A 14724-nucleotide genomic window follows, 5' to 3' on the forward strand; every position below is an offset into this window, starting at 1 on the left:
TTTTCAAACAATGTTTGTGTCTCCTTTAGGCCTAACTCATATTGAAGCTACTGTCAATGCTCTGGTGGACATCATCCATGGCTACTGCACCTGTGAGCTGGATTGTATTAACACAGCATCCAAGATCTACATGCAGATGCTCTTGTGTCCTGTACGTAGCATTACAATCCCAGAGAGCTCTCAGCAGCCAGGGAATGTCTGGAAAATTGTTTTTAGCTTGCTAAACTAATGAAATAAAATAGATTTAAAGGAAGCTGAAGGGAATGAAGTTTCGAATATCAATAAAAGCTTTAAGATCTTACTCCGTGGAAGAGAAAGATTTGCAAAGGGGATGGGCTCAGTCTCTCTTATTCAGTGCTGAATCACCAGGGACTGGCCTGCTGCTTGCTGCATGGTAAATGCTAGGTAACTCAGTGAGTTGTGACTTAAATGAGGGCATGAATGAAAGTAGTACATCAAGATTTCTATTTCCAGTGACCCTTTCACAGAAGCTTAGTGTTAAAACTACTGATTTTAGCACAGAGCTAAGATGCGCACTGGGGGCCTGATCATCTGATAAAAAGCCAAAGCCATTTGTAAGGGGCCAAAATGGCCTCAGGAGTGAATGACTTGCCAGTCTATCCCCAGGAACTGAGAGACAGGAAGTTAGTGAATGGCTCTTTTATGTGTGCCAGGTCAGGAACGGGGGATTAACTTAACCTGCTGATGTGCCTGCTGAACTTGGTCCGCTGGGTTGCAGGTGAGAGTAGAGAGGTATCCACATGTGTGGGAGAGAGTGACCAAGAAAGGAAAGTGTTTTATAGAAAGTTTCATGAATAATACGAGACCAAAGTGTGACAGTTTCCTTTTAAACCTCAGGATCCTGCTGTGAGCTTCTCTTGTAAACAAGCTCTAATTCGAGTCCTAAGGCCCAGGAACAAACGGAGACATGTGACTTTACCCTCCTCCCCTCGAAGCAACACTCCAATGGGTAATGTGAGGTCTGGGTTTAGGCTCAAGCCTGTATTTGGGAGGAGGGGAGAGAGGGAGGTACAGTAGCATTAGACATGCTACGCATGTTGACCAAGGTCCTGGAGACTTTTATTTATGTATCTACCTTTTTTCTAATGCTACCTCACCCCATAAAGAATTTAAGGTGGCACATCAAAATGTATATGGTAAGTAGAATAAAAATAAAGATGAGAGGCCATGGCTCACCTAACAACAATGTAGGACCTTGTGAGGTGGCTGAAAGTTTCCTAAGAGCCATAGCAAAAATAAAAGCACAGTGACCAAAGACAAAACAAAAACATAACTTTTCTTGCGATAGAAGCTCTTCATTAAATGTCCATTTTGTTGCCAAAGGGGCAGAATCCTTAGTGGACTTACCTACAATAAGTTGGATAGCAAATTTCACAGGAGTTTCCCTCATGATACACTTGGACACAGTCAAGGGCATAACATTTTACGATTCAGTAAAAGCAATTTTAAAAGGTGTCTGAATAACAGAATTATATAATTCTGGTTACTTGGCTTGATTTAGAAGTAAATTTCAAATGAAAGTCACTATGTACCTTTAAATTTTCTTTTCTTTTCTTTTTTTTTTTTTTGAGACAGAGTCTCACTGTATCATCCAGGCTAGAGTGCTAGAGTACAATGGTACAATCTCGGCTCACTGCAATCTCTGCCTCCCAAGTAGCTGGGATTACAGGCGTGTGCCACCACACCCAGCTAATTTTTGTATTTTTAGTAGGGACGGAGTTTCACCATGTTGGCTTAGCTGGTCTTGAACTCCTGACCTCAAGTGATCCACCCGCCTCGGCCTCCCAAAGTGTTAGGATAATAGGCATGAGCCACTGCCCAGCCGTACTTTTAAGTTTTCTAATAGCAATATTATAAAGAGTAAAATGTAAAATTGATTTACTAATTATTTAATCCAGTATATAAAATATGTTATTTCAACATATATTGTCAATATACAAAATTTATTAGTGAAATATTTTGCCTGTTTTGGTACCATTTTGGGAATCCAGAATGTATTTTACACTAGTGGCACATCTCCTTGTAGACAGCCATGTTTTAAGTGCTCAGTAGCCACATGTGGCTGGTGGACAGTGCATGTCTAGAGGAATGTACACAACTTTGTGACTTTCAGACAGTCTTCCTTGCATATCATTTATCTTGTCTAAGTTTGTGGCTCTTTTCTCTAGCAAGAACCTAGAGTGGAGATAGTTTATGTTTCTAAGGGACATATTTACATGCTTTAGCAATCCACTGAGTGGAAGACGAGGTCTCTATCCTCTTCTGACAATTAGGAGTCTCACCTGGACATCTTCCTTATTAGAAGGCCTTCTCACCTTCACACAAAAGCTGGCACAGGCAGGACCTGCAGTGGTATCCTTGGTTTCCAGTCAGTGGTTTTACACTTCAATTCTGGTTCTTTTCATAATACTTACATAGTGTGAAAATCTCACTGACCTAGTTGTTTTAGAAAAAAGTAGTGAAATAAATTCTAATCTGTCATGACAGACAAAAGGTAAAGATCCCAATCATATGATTTTTCCTGTCTTATCCAAGGTCTCCTGAGAGTTAGTGGGCACTTGAGGGGCCTACTGGTTTTAGATCTCTCGGCTTTATGGAAATCCCTTTGGAATCCAAGGTTGTTTCCTTCACTAGCTGGAAAACATTTTATTTTTGTGGGGGGGCAAGCTGTCGCAGCCGCCTCCATCTTCCCAGATGCTGTAGATCCAAGAAGTAAGAGAACAAGGCCAGGCATAGCACCCCGGAGTTCTCCCACTAAAGCCCAGGGTGCTAGCTGGTAGCTTGGCCAGGCTTTTTGTTGCCACGTGACTTATCGCACCATGTGTCAAAGGAGGAAAGCAAGCACCTTCAGGTGACTGGGGTTTCTTTGACTCAGGAGACAAGGATGATGATGACGATGATGATGCAGATGAGAAAATGCAGTCATCAGGGATCCCGAATGGTGGTCACATCCGTCAGGAAAGCCAGGAACAGAGTGAGGTGGACCATGGAGATTTTGAGATGGTGGTGAGTCTCTGGCAGCAGGAGAAGGGGAGGAGGAGCTTCAAAACTCTCCTCTAGCTCTTATTCAGTGGACTTCCAAAAGTTACCATTTACCATGGGACACTGACAGAGCTTTCTCTCTGCAGTCTGAGTCGATGGTCCTGGAGACAGCTGAAAATGTCAACAATGGCAACCCCTCTCCCCTGGAGGCCCTGCTGGCAGGCGCAGAGGGCTTCCCCCCCATGCTGGACATCCCGCCTGATGCAGATGACGAGACCATGGTTGAACTAGCCATTGCCCTGAGCCTGCAGCAGGACCAACAAGGTAGAAGGCCATGCCAGGAACAAAGCAGCCCATTGGCCTTGCGCAGGAAAAGAGGGTTTGGCAGTTACTGATATCCAGCTGACTTAGCTTGTCCCCAGATTTGGGGAGAGGTTGATCTGGGTGAGAGCTGTTCAGAGATACAGGTGGAGAGTGAGAGGGCTGTGGCGGGAATTTCAGTCTGAGCGCCAATCTCATAGTTTCTGCCAGTTTGGGTTATTTCCTCTCGAAGCTTAGATTCCTCCAGCCTGTGTCCTGCCTGAGCTGAAGGAAGCATTCCACCATCTCTGTAACTGAACTTGGTGGGTGGACAGCAGTGGCTGTTGGCTAACTTCCTCTAGGCCAGAGGGGGTCACATGCTGGTGTTTGGAGACTCTTGAGGGCAGCACGTGGCCAAAGCAGCACTGTGGATGGGACCTGGAGGGGATGTTGTGCTCACTCTCCACTTGTTTCCCAGGCAGCAGCAGCAGTGCCCTGGGCCTGCAGAGCCTGGGACTGTCCGGCCAGGCACCCAGCTCTTCCTCTCTGGACGCAGGAACCCTCTCTGACACCACAGCATCAGGTAACTGTCCACAGCAAGGAGCACGGCTCAGGGCCCCAGGACCCTCAGGCCTTGTCTCCACTGCTGTGAGAGTGTAATGGGCAGCTGCTTTGACAGGCCATTCTGGACTTCCTGCTTCTGCCTTGGCTTTAGAAAGATGGGTGTGGAGGGTGTAGTGCTGTGGTTCGGCCCTGCTGCGCACAGCTCCGCTTCCTCACACTTTGCATGCTGCCTGGCTTCAGCTACTTCCCCATGGAAAAGCCGAGAGAGCGGCATGCAGGCTGATCAGCTACAGGGCTTCCACTTCAGCTTCCAGCATTCTTTGTCAGAGCTCTAACAATTTAGACAGTATTAAAAGAGAGACAAGAAATAGAACTCATACCTTTTACTTTTTTTTAACTTCATTTGCAAATGAAAGGAGAGCTACAAGAAGCTAGATGGTACTTCAGAATTCTTGGTCCGTGTGACCAACCATCAGGGATCTATGAGCTTGAGAGAGAGGGTTTTTGTAGACAATTGAAATCTATAGGAAATCTCCAGAACTCATCTGCTCTTTATTTTTAATCTTTTCCCTAATCTGATTAAAAAAAATGTTTCCTGAATAGAGAGTTGGACCAAATGGAGATACCTGGTCAACCCCTGAGTAATTTAAGGGTTGATTTGTAGTTTTTGAGACTGATGCTTCCTTGTGTTTGTTTTTTTTCTTTTCTTTTGGAAGTTTTAGCCTGGGTAGATAAGAAAGGGAGAGAGCGGCTGGGCCCACCTGCTGCCATGGCTTGTTGCTTTTCTCAGGTCTCTTTAGTTGCTGCCATTTCAGGCTCTGAGGTTGCTGTTGTGTTGTGCAGTCGTGTTCCCGCTGTGCTCTGTGGCTGTCCTGGCTTTCCTCCCCCATGTATCTCATCCAGCATTTTCCTCCTGTCTCAGCTCAGCCCTGATCCTGGATGCTGTGGCTGTCTCTGGGGAATTTCCTTGCTTCATTATTAGCATCTGATGAGGATGATTAGGAGGTGTGAAATTTCCCCATGAGCTCCCCTTTGGACCACTTGCTAAAAAAAACAAAACCGGGTTGATTGAAGAGCTCATGCTAAGTGACTTCCTAACATAAGCAAAAATTGACTGATTTCAAAACAAATCTCATTAAAATTCAGAGTTCTATGCTTTGAATGGTAATGGCTAGTTTCAGATCTCTCAGCAGGTGTCAGTAACACCTAAACAATGGTGACCATGAAGCATTTTAGCTAGAAAACTCAGCGTCCATGTCACAGATTCTTACTGAACTTGCACTGTAATGTAAACAGCGAAGGAAATGCCCAGTGAACTGGGTTTTCTTCACTCCTGTCTAAGTACTGTTTGCAATGCACCGTGTATAGTGTTTGTTTCTGTTAGCGATTAACCAGCAAAGCAAATCTTTCCCTTTTTTCTTTGACGACAGGATATATAAACTGCATTGTGTCCTAGGCACTATGTGGTTTGATGCTTTCATTCCAAGGAGGGCTTTTTTTTTGTTTTTTTTTTTGGTTTTTTTTGTTTTTTTTTAACCTGTAACAGCTCTCGTTACTCTCTCAGCTCCAGCCTCAGACGACGAGGGCAGCACAGCAGCAACAGATGGTTCTACCCTTCGGACCTCTCCTGCTGACCACGGTGGTAGTGTGGGCTCGGAGAGCGGGGGCAGTGCAGTGGACTCAGTGGCTGGCGAGCACAGTGGTAATGTGCCATGGAGGGGGGTCCTGTCTCCTTGGGCAGAGGGTGGGGACAAAACAGGAATCTCTGCTTGGGTTCTGGGGTTGGTTTTTGCAAAGAAAAGTTATAGAGACTCATTGAAAGTCTTGTGGACTCTCTGAAAGTCTTATGGATTCATTTGGCCTCAACTTTCGAGTTTCAAATGTTCAGTGGCTTAAGCTCAGGGGGTTAGTATTGAAATATTTTACAGATATTTACTAATTATCTGTTAGTGGAAAAAAAGCATTGACATGCGTAATTCTTTTTTTTTTTTTTTTTCTTCTCTCTCTGAAACTGTGATAATGTGCATAATTCTAAGTCATGATTAGCCTAAAACAGTTATGGTGTCACCTTGAAACCCGTTATCCTATGGTTTCTGCTCCTTATTTATTTGGGGGAGGGTTTTTTTTTACACGATCTTATTGTTAATGATCTGATGTGTTCACATAGCATACCATCCCCACAGTCTACTAGCTGATGAGGTGGGGCTCTAGAATGAGGGAACATGACAGCCATTTTGGTTTGACCTTCCATATCAGTCCATGGGTAGCAATCAGATACAATTTTTACAGAGGAGATTAAGAGCAGCTAATAATTTATAGATTCCCATGTCAGTGTATGTTTCCTCTGAAGTACGAGATAGAAATGTATTAGCATCTGAGATTAAGATCATTCTTATAGGTGGGTCTTAGGTACTGGGGAAGGGTTAATGGCTACTGTGAGAGTGATTTAACACAATGCTGTGGGGTCTTACTTAGCTTTACGTATAAGAAAAAAATGCTACCAGTTGCTGTCTAATGCTATCCGTTATTATCTATTGGCTGCTGCTTTAGAATGCACTGGGTTCCTTCATGCTTTGGGAGTTGATTTGTGCTTTTTAAACTATTTCCCTCTAGTGTCTGGCCGGAGCAGTGCTTATGGCGATGCTACAGCTGAGGGGCATCCGGCTGGACCAGGAAGTGTCAGCTCAAGCACTGGAGCCATCAGCACCACTACTGGGCACCAGGAGGGAGATGGCTCCGAGGGAGAAGGAGAAGGAGAAGCTGAAGGAGATGTCCACACTAGCAACAGGTCAAAACCTAGTCCTCCACAGTTAAGAGACTTGCCTATCTGAGACTGTTTCAGGAATAGTAGGACTGATCAGTTGTAGGAGGTAGAGTGGTGATAACAGTATATTTCTTTTAAAATATAAAGGTATAAACTTCTGAAACAGTTTAAAATCTTAGGAAGTGCTCTAGGTCTGTCTTTGTCTTAGAATTATATTAAATCAATTACAGAGAGAATAGGAAGTGGTCTTTCTCTTAAGGCTCCTCTGAATATCTTAGTGACTGTAAAGTGATTGTCATAAAAACATGTCTTCCTTACTCAAATCTTTCCAGTTTCATCAATATCCATACACTCAATGTATGGCATCCTCTTTACAAATGGCACTGCTGGAGGCTCAACATTTAGGTATACGTATTAGGTGTCCCAGAAGTGCTCCTTGTTCAGCATGTTCATAAGGTGAAGGAGAAATAAGACATAGCAAATACATACTTATGGCTAGAAATACCAGTGGTGAAGCATTTTGAAACTGAAAGTGATCTATAAAATTCTAATCCATTTTTGTGGTGGAGTTTGGTGCTAGATTGGTGAAGTGAATGTATTCTTATCCCAGAGGTAACTAGAGAAATAGAAGACAAACCTGAAAAATCAGACTCAAGATATAATGTTTGTTGAATTTGTTGAGGCCAGTAGTTGTTACATTAGTGCAAAACTAAGTAAGTCAGAATTTTTTTTTTTTTTTTTTTTTGAGACAGGATCTCCTTCTTGTCACCCTGGCTGGAGTGCAGTGGTGTGAACACAGCTCACTGCAGCCTCAACCTCCCAGGCTCAGGTGATCCTCCTACCTCAGCCTCCCGAGTAGCTGGGACTACAGGTGTGTGGTACCACACCTGGCCAATTTTTGTATTTTTTGTAGAGATGATGTTTTGCCGTGTTGCCCAGGCTGATCTGGAACTCCTGAGCTCAAGTGATCCGCTCATCACCTCCGGAAGTGCTGGGATTTACGGGTGTGAGCCACTGTGCCTGGCCCAGAATTTTGAACTAACTGATTCCTATCAGGGAAAAAATATGGTGCCTGATGCAGTCAGGCATCAGAGACATTTAAAGGGGGCATCAAAGAGTGCCTTCCACATTCTCTATATCCTACTGCTTGAATGTAAGCCGTTTACTTCTCTGGATGAATTTCTCTGGTTCTGTTAATAGATATTTTGATAGAGTTTTTAAAAAATCTCCTAATATTTTTCTTAGTGTGATTTCTAGGTTAATTCCCTTATGTTCAGTTAACTTGGTCTCTATGATTTTTTAAAAATTTACTTTAAAAATTTAAAATCCAGTCTACTTTGGTCTTCTAGTTGATATAGTTGAGTTCATTTACAATTAATGTTGATTGCTGACAGATTTGGAATGGATGTCTGCTATTACTTTGTGCTTCTTATTTGTTCTATGTGTGTCCTTTTCTTTCCTTGTTGGCCTTCTTTTGAGTTGACTTGCTAATTTTTTGTTCCTGTTTTTTTCCTTTTTTCCTTCAACTCTGCAGGTTTGGAAGTTGTTTACTCTGTTTTTAATCTTTCAGTGGTTATATTATGCATTTTAACTTGCATACTTACCTTATTCAAAATGAAGTTTAACTAATAGCTGCACCTTCTTCCTGAATAATATGAGGATCTTAGAAGACTTTACTCCTCCTTCTCAATATAAATGATCATTTTTGTGTGTTTTAACTTTTTTAATGTCTTCTTAAAGCCTTTAGGATTTTATAGTTTATATGGTCAGTGTTTGTTGAAGTTTTACTCATATGTTTACCATTTTCTGTGGCTAACATTTCTTTATGCCTCTGAGACCTCCCATCCAGGATCATTTTTTTCCTGAACTGTATCATTTAGATTTCCCTTTAGGGAGGTTTACTGGTTTATAATATCTCAGATTTTGTTGGTCTGGAAATATCTTTATTGAACTTACATTTGAGGATGTATTTTTGATGGGTATAAAATTTTGGGTTGGCAGCACCCCCGACCTCCCTAGTTGAAAATGGTATTCTATTATTTCCTGGCTTTTGTTATTTCCAATGAGAAATCACCTCCTATTTTAGCTGTTGCTTCTTTGAAAGTAATGTCTTTACTGCTACTTTTAAGATCTTCGTTTGTCATTATTTTTGCAATTTTACCAGGATATGTGATTTATTTCTTTACATTTGTTTTGCTTAGTTAGTAGTCTTTGGGACTCTTGGATGTGTGGGCTAGTGTCTTTTATTTTGGAAAAATCTCATCTATTAATCTTATCAGATATTCTTTTTGTCTTATTTTCTGTTATTTCTCTTTCTGGGATTTCAGTTAAATAGATGTTAGACCATCATATTCTCTTCTTCATGTCTCTTAAAATCTCTTTTTCTTTTGTGTTCCTTGTGCTTATTATAAATTTCTTGATCTATTTGAGTAGCATTAAAAAACATCAAATACATAGCAATAAATTAGAAAGATATGTAAGACTTCTACTCTGAACACTGCACAATCTCAGAGAAGTTAAAGACCTAAATAAATGAAGAGCTACATTTATGGATTGAAATATGTTTATGGATTGAAAGACTCATTGTGAAGATAATTGTCTTCAAATTGATATAGAGCCGTATAATCCTAGTCATAAATTTTGGCTGGAGTTAACGTGTTAAAATTGACAAGTTGATACAAACATTTATGTGGATTAGCCAAGGCAATATTGAAGAAAATTCATAAAGTTAGAGGACTTTATAGAACTATAACTTATTATAAAGCTACGGTAATTAAGACAATGTGATAATGGTGTGAAGATAGACGAATAGATTGGTGGAATGGGCTGGAGTTCAGAAACAGCTTCACACATACCTGATCCAAAGGTGACACTTATGTACAATGGGGGAAAGGAGGGTTTTTTCCGATAAATAATAATGGGTCAGCTGGAAATGCACATAGAATAAAATGAATCTTGACCTGATCTTATATGCAAAAATCAACTGAATTATAGATGTAAATACAAAGGGTAACACCTTCTTACTTTTAAAAGACAAAATGTCTTCATAACTTGGCTTTGGCGAAGATTTATTGAATAGGACCCAAAAGCATTAAAAGGAAAACAAATGTATAAACTGGATTATATTCTCAGCAGCTATTCATTTTCTCCTCCCCTCTTCTCAGTGTTAAGGTTTCAGTTAGGTAGTTTTTCTTTTAGGCTCCTAGGCTAGAGTGGGGCGGGAGGTGCAGGTGCAGGGAAGAGTGTGAAGGGAAGTCATTTATTACTGTTTACTTTTAAAGTGAGGGTGTAGCCTTCTGTGGTTCTTCTATGAGGTTCTCTTTGAAGACCTTCCCTACTGTCCACAGAGGAGGTCTAAAGAAAAAAAAATGAAAACCTTCTCCACTTAAGGAAGATCCTCTGCTTTTATTTCTATTCCAAATGCCCTGTGGGGTCCTGGCAACCAGAGGGTCAAGTTGCCTTCAGAACATCTTGGCCTTAACTTGTCAAATTTCAAAATTCCCTAAAATCTGTCTCTGAGTTCTGCTTACATCTTTGGCTTAATAACTTTTTAATTGCTAGTGAGCTCATTATTACTTTTATTTTGACTTTGTATCTGATAATCTTTCTTAGTTCACTTATTCTTGTTGTTTCTTGTTTTGTTTTCTTTTAAGACAGTCCTTGCCCAGGCTGGTGTGCACAATCATAGGTAGCTCACTGCAACCTTGAATGCCTAGGCTCAAGGAATCCTCCTGCCTCAGCTGTCTGAGTAACTAGGCACATGCCACCATGCCCAGCTGTTTGTATTTATTTATTTATTTTTGAGACAGAGTCTCACTCTGTTTCCCAGGCTGGTATGCAGTGGCACAATCATAGCAGCTTGCAACCTCAAATGCCTAGGCTCAAGGAATCCTCCTGCCTGAGTAGCTAGGTGCATGCAACCATGCCCAGCTGTCTTTAATTTTTTTTTTTTTTTTTTTTTTTTGAGACAGAGGTTGGAGTGTCTTGCCCAGGCTGGAGTGCAGTGGTACAATCTCGGCTCACTGCAACCTCCACTTTCCAGGTTCAAGCGATTCTCATGCCTCAGCCTCCTGAGTAGCTGGGATTACAGGCATGTGCCACCACACCTGGCACCCAGCTAATTTTTGTATTTTTAGTAGAGACAGAGTTTCATCATGTTGGCCAGGCTGGTCTCGAACTCCCGATCTCAGGTGATCCACCCACCTTGGCCTCCCAAAGTACTGGGATAACAGGTGTGCGCCACCGTACCCGGCCTAGTATTTATTTATTTATTTATTTATTTATTTATTTTATTTATTTATTTATTTTGTTGAAACAGCATCTCACTATTGCCCAAGCTGGTCTTGAACTTCTGGACTCAAGTGATCTTCCTTCCTCAGCCTCCCAGTGTTGGGATTACAGGTGTGAGCCACTGCACCCAGCTCACTTATTTATTCTAATGATAGATTCTAGTGGATTTTCTGCATCCACAATCTTATCACCTGCAAATAACAGTTTAACTTTTTTCATTCCAATCTTCGTACCTTTTAATTTTCTTTTCTTGTCTTATTTCATTAGGTAGGACCTCTTGTACAATGTTGAAAGAAGTGGTGATGATGAACATTATCTCATTCCCAAACTCAGGGTGAAAAGGTTCAATACTTTCTCATTAAGTGTGATGTTAGCGCAAGGGTTTTTTATGGATATTTATCAGATTAAGGAAATTTTGTTCTTAGTTTGCTGGAAGATTTTTATCTTAAATGGGTTTTTCAAGATTTCCAGTTTCTTGTGTTTCATGTATTGAATCACTTATATGGTTTTTGTTCTTTATTTTATTTAAGTTTATAGATTACATTAATTGATTTTTCTATTATTAAACCTATTTAGTCATGGTGTGTTATCCTTTATATCACGTGACCTGATTTGCTAATTTTTAGTTTAGGCTTATCATTTTTCTTTGAGATGTCTTTGTCAGGGATTGATATTCACCTTATTCTGGCGTCATAAAATAAGTCAGGGCATGATCCCCTTTTCTCTTGCTCTAGAAGAGTTTGTATAAGATTAGTGTACTTTCTTTCATAAATTCTTAGAGAAATTCACCAGTGAAGTCATCTGAGTCTGGACTTTATGTAAGGGAAGATTTAAAATTAGGTTTATTCTTTAAATGCTAGAGAATTATTTTTATTTATTTTGGTTTCAATTTTGGTATATTGTATTTTAAAAGGAATTTGTTGATTTTATTAAAGTTGTCAGCTTTACTGGCATAAACCTGTTCATATTTTTTTTTTCCTCATCTTTTTAATGTCTTGACAATCTGTAGTGATTTGCCTTTTTTCATTTCTGACAATGGTCACTTATTCTTTGTCAGTCTTGCTAGGAGTTATCAACTTTATTTGAAAGAACTGGCTTTTGGTTCTGGTTTTTTTCTGTTGTATGTCTGCTTTCTATTTTATTCCTGCTTTTTATTATTTCCTTTCTTTTGCTATTTACCATTTTTTACTATTTTTTTTTTGTTGTTGTTCTATTGTTCCTGTTCTGTCTCTGGCTCATGAGATACAAACCTAAATCATTTAATCATATGTATTTTAAACCTACTTTAAAAATACATATTTGGCTAGGTGCGGTGGCTCACACCTGTAATCCCATCATTTTGGGAGGCCGAGGCGGGCTGATCACTTGAGGCCAGGAGTTCAAAAGCAGCCTGGCCAACAAAGCAAAACCCTGTCTCTACTAAAGATATAAAAATTAGCCTTGCATGGTGGAGTGCACCTGTAATCCCGGCTACTTGGGAGGCTGAGATAGGAGAATTGCTTGAACGTGGGAGGCGGAGGTTGCTATGAGCCGAGATCATGCCACTGTACTCCAGCCTGGGTGACAGAGTGAGACGCCATCTCAAACAAACAAACAAACAACAAAAAAAACAACCATATTTGAAACAACGTATTTTTTCTAAAATTCCATCTTAATCTTGCTTTGGCTGCAGCTCATATATTTTGATAATGTTGTGTTTTGATAATGTATTTTCAGTGCTGTTCAATTCAAATTGTTTTCTATATTCTGTTGTAATTTAGTCTTTGGCCCATGGGATATTTAAAAGTATGTTACTAAATTTCTAAACATTCGGGAATTTTCTATTTATCTTTTTGTTATTGGTTTATAGTTTAATTTTACCATGGTTGGGAACATGCTGGGTGATTGTAGATTTTTTTGTTTGTTTGTTTTTTGAGACGTAGTTTCACTCTTGTTGCCCAGACTGGCGTGCATTGGCATGATCTTGGCTCACTGCAACCTTTGCCTCCCAGGTTCAAGCGATTCTTCTGCCTCAGCCTCCCAAGTAGCTAGGATTACAGGCATGTGTGACCACGCCCGGCTAATTTTGTATTTTTTAGTAGAGATGGGGTTTCTCCATGTTGGTCAGGTTGGTCTTGAACTTTTGACCTCAGATGATCCACCCACCTCGGCCTCACAAAGTGCTGGGATTACAGGCATGAATCAGGTGGCTTGTAGATTTTTTTTTAAAATCTCTTGAGACTCGTCACTGCTTCTAAAATGGTGTTATATCTTCTTAGGATTTTCGTTTGTTTTTAGGAAGAGGGTAAATTTAGGTAACCTAGCCATATTGACAATGGAATTCTCTATAGTGGTTTTAAGTTAACCTTTTTTCATGAATAAGTTAATTAAATAATTGGTTAATTATTTAAAATTTTTTTGGTTTTCAGTCTTTGCTTAGTTGAAATGTGAATTATTTTAAATAAAACAGAATTTTACTGTAAGTCACTAAAGAAAAGGAAACTACAGTTTTTGGTGCTGTGTTTACTCTTTTTTGTTGTTTTTTAAAGTTTCAGGAGTACTGTGTAAGAGTTTGAAAATAGGTTGGGTCTGGTGGCTTATACTTGTAATCCCAGCACTTTGGGAGGCTGAAGTGGGACGATCGCTTGAGCCCAGGAGTTTGAGATCAGCCTGGGCAACACAGGGAGACCCTGTCTCTACAAAAAATAAAAAAATTAGCCGGGCATGATGGCATGTGCCAGTGGTACCAGCTACTCAGAATCCTGAGGTGGAAGGATCTCTTGAGTCCAGGAAGTCAAGACTGCACTGAGCTGTGATTATGCCACTGCACTCCAGCCTGGGCAACGGGGTGTCCTAGGCTCAGAAAACAAAATGAGTGAATGAATGATGTTTGAAAATATTCTGCTGTGATCTTGGTCTGAGTCTAGACTCTGCTTATTTTGTTGACTTTTTCTTCATGTGTGTATATTTGCGTGTATGGTCTCCAAATCTGAAGATATTAATCCATCTCAAAACAAATCTGTCTTATGTTTTATGTTGAAACTGTTGAACCGCTGCTATCATCTCACCTTTCCTCACTTGTACCTGGTCCATCTTTGAACAATTCTTAAATCATTTGTAGTCCCCACCTAGCTTGGCTAATTATTAACAGACACGTGCATGGTGTTCTGAAGAACAGTTAGCTCATTCCTTTGAGTTCTTTTTAGAATCATAATAATTTATAATTCACGTAAGACCCCATACTTTCTTTCATTCATTCTTTTTTTAGAGACAGGGTCTTGCTCTGTTGTTCAGGCTGGAGTGCAGTGGCATGATCATGGCTCACTGTAACCTTGAACTCCTGGGATCAAGTGATCTTCCTGAGGCGGGACTATAGGCACATGGCACCACGTCTGGCTAATTTTTTACTTTTTTGTAGAGATGAGGTCTTACTGTGTTTCCCTGGCTGGTCTTGAACTCCTGCCTCAGCCTCCAAGTGTTGGGATTATAGACATGAGCTACCACACCCAACCCTAGACCCTGTACTTTCATCCAGACTTGTATTATTTTGAAAAGATTCTGGGCTGGGTACAGTAGCTCACTTTAGCTCTGTTGCCCAGGCTGGAGTGCAGTGGTGTGATCATAGCTCACTGCATCTTTGAATTCCTGGGCTCAACCAATCCTCCCCTCTTAGTCTCCTAAATTGCTGGGATTAGAGGCACACCATCATGCCCAGCTGTTTTCTTTAAAACAATTTTTTTGGTCCTTTTTTGTATTAAAAAAAATTTTCTTTTTAAGAAAAGAAAAAGAAAATATTCTGGATACCTGCTAAGATATGTAACACG

At 40.5% G+C, this 14724-nt stretch overlaps 1 protein-coding gene across 5 annotated transcripts in view; it reads left to right on the forward strand.

Annotated features, from left to right (window-relative positions):
- Nucleotides 1-14724, forward strand: part of UBR4 (ubiquitin protein ligase E3 component n-recognin 4) — a 138613-nt gene that overhangs the window by 66557 nt on the left and 57332 nt on the right. For 3 of the 5 annotated variants that reach the window (XM_073007766.1, XM_007980280.3, XM_073007768.1), the window contains 7 exons: nucleotides 30-151; nucleotides 859-970; nucleotides 2897-3027; nucleotides 3150-3327; nucleotides 3782-3886; nucleotides 5432-5569; nucleotides 6481-6655. In XM_073007766.1, coding sequence (XP_072863867.1) covers nucleotides 30-151; nucleotides 859-970; nucleotides 2897-3027; nucleotides 3150-3327; nucleotides 3782-3886; nucleotides 5432-5569; nucleotides 6481-6655 — 961 coding nt within the window. The remainder of the gene's footprint in view (nucleotides 1-29; nucleotides 152-858; nucleotides 971-2896; nucleotides 3028-3149; nucleotides 3328-3781; nucleotides 3887-5431; nucleotides 5570-6480; nucleotides 6656-14724) is intronic. The other 2 variants (XM_073007767.1, XM_073007769.1) reach the window with 2 other exon arrangements.

This window comes from Chlorocebus sabaeus, chromosome 20, assembly GCF_047675955.1.
Source record: "Chlorocebus sabaeus isolate Y175 chromosome 20, mChlSab1.0.hap1, whole genome shotgun sequence".
Taxonomy (NCBI): Eukaryota; Metazoa; Chordata; class Mammalia; order Primates; family Cercopithecidae; genus Chlorocebus; species Chlorocebus sabaeus.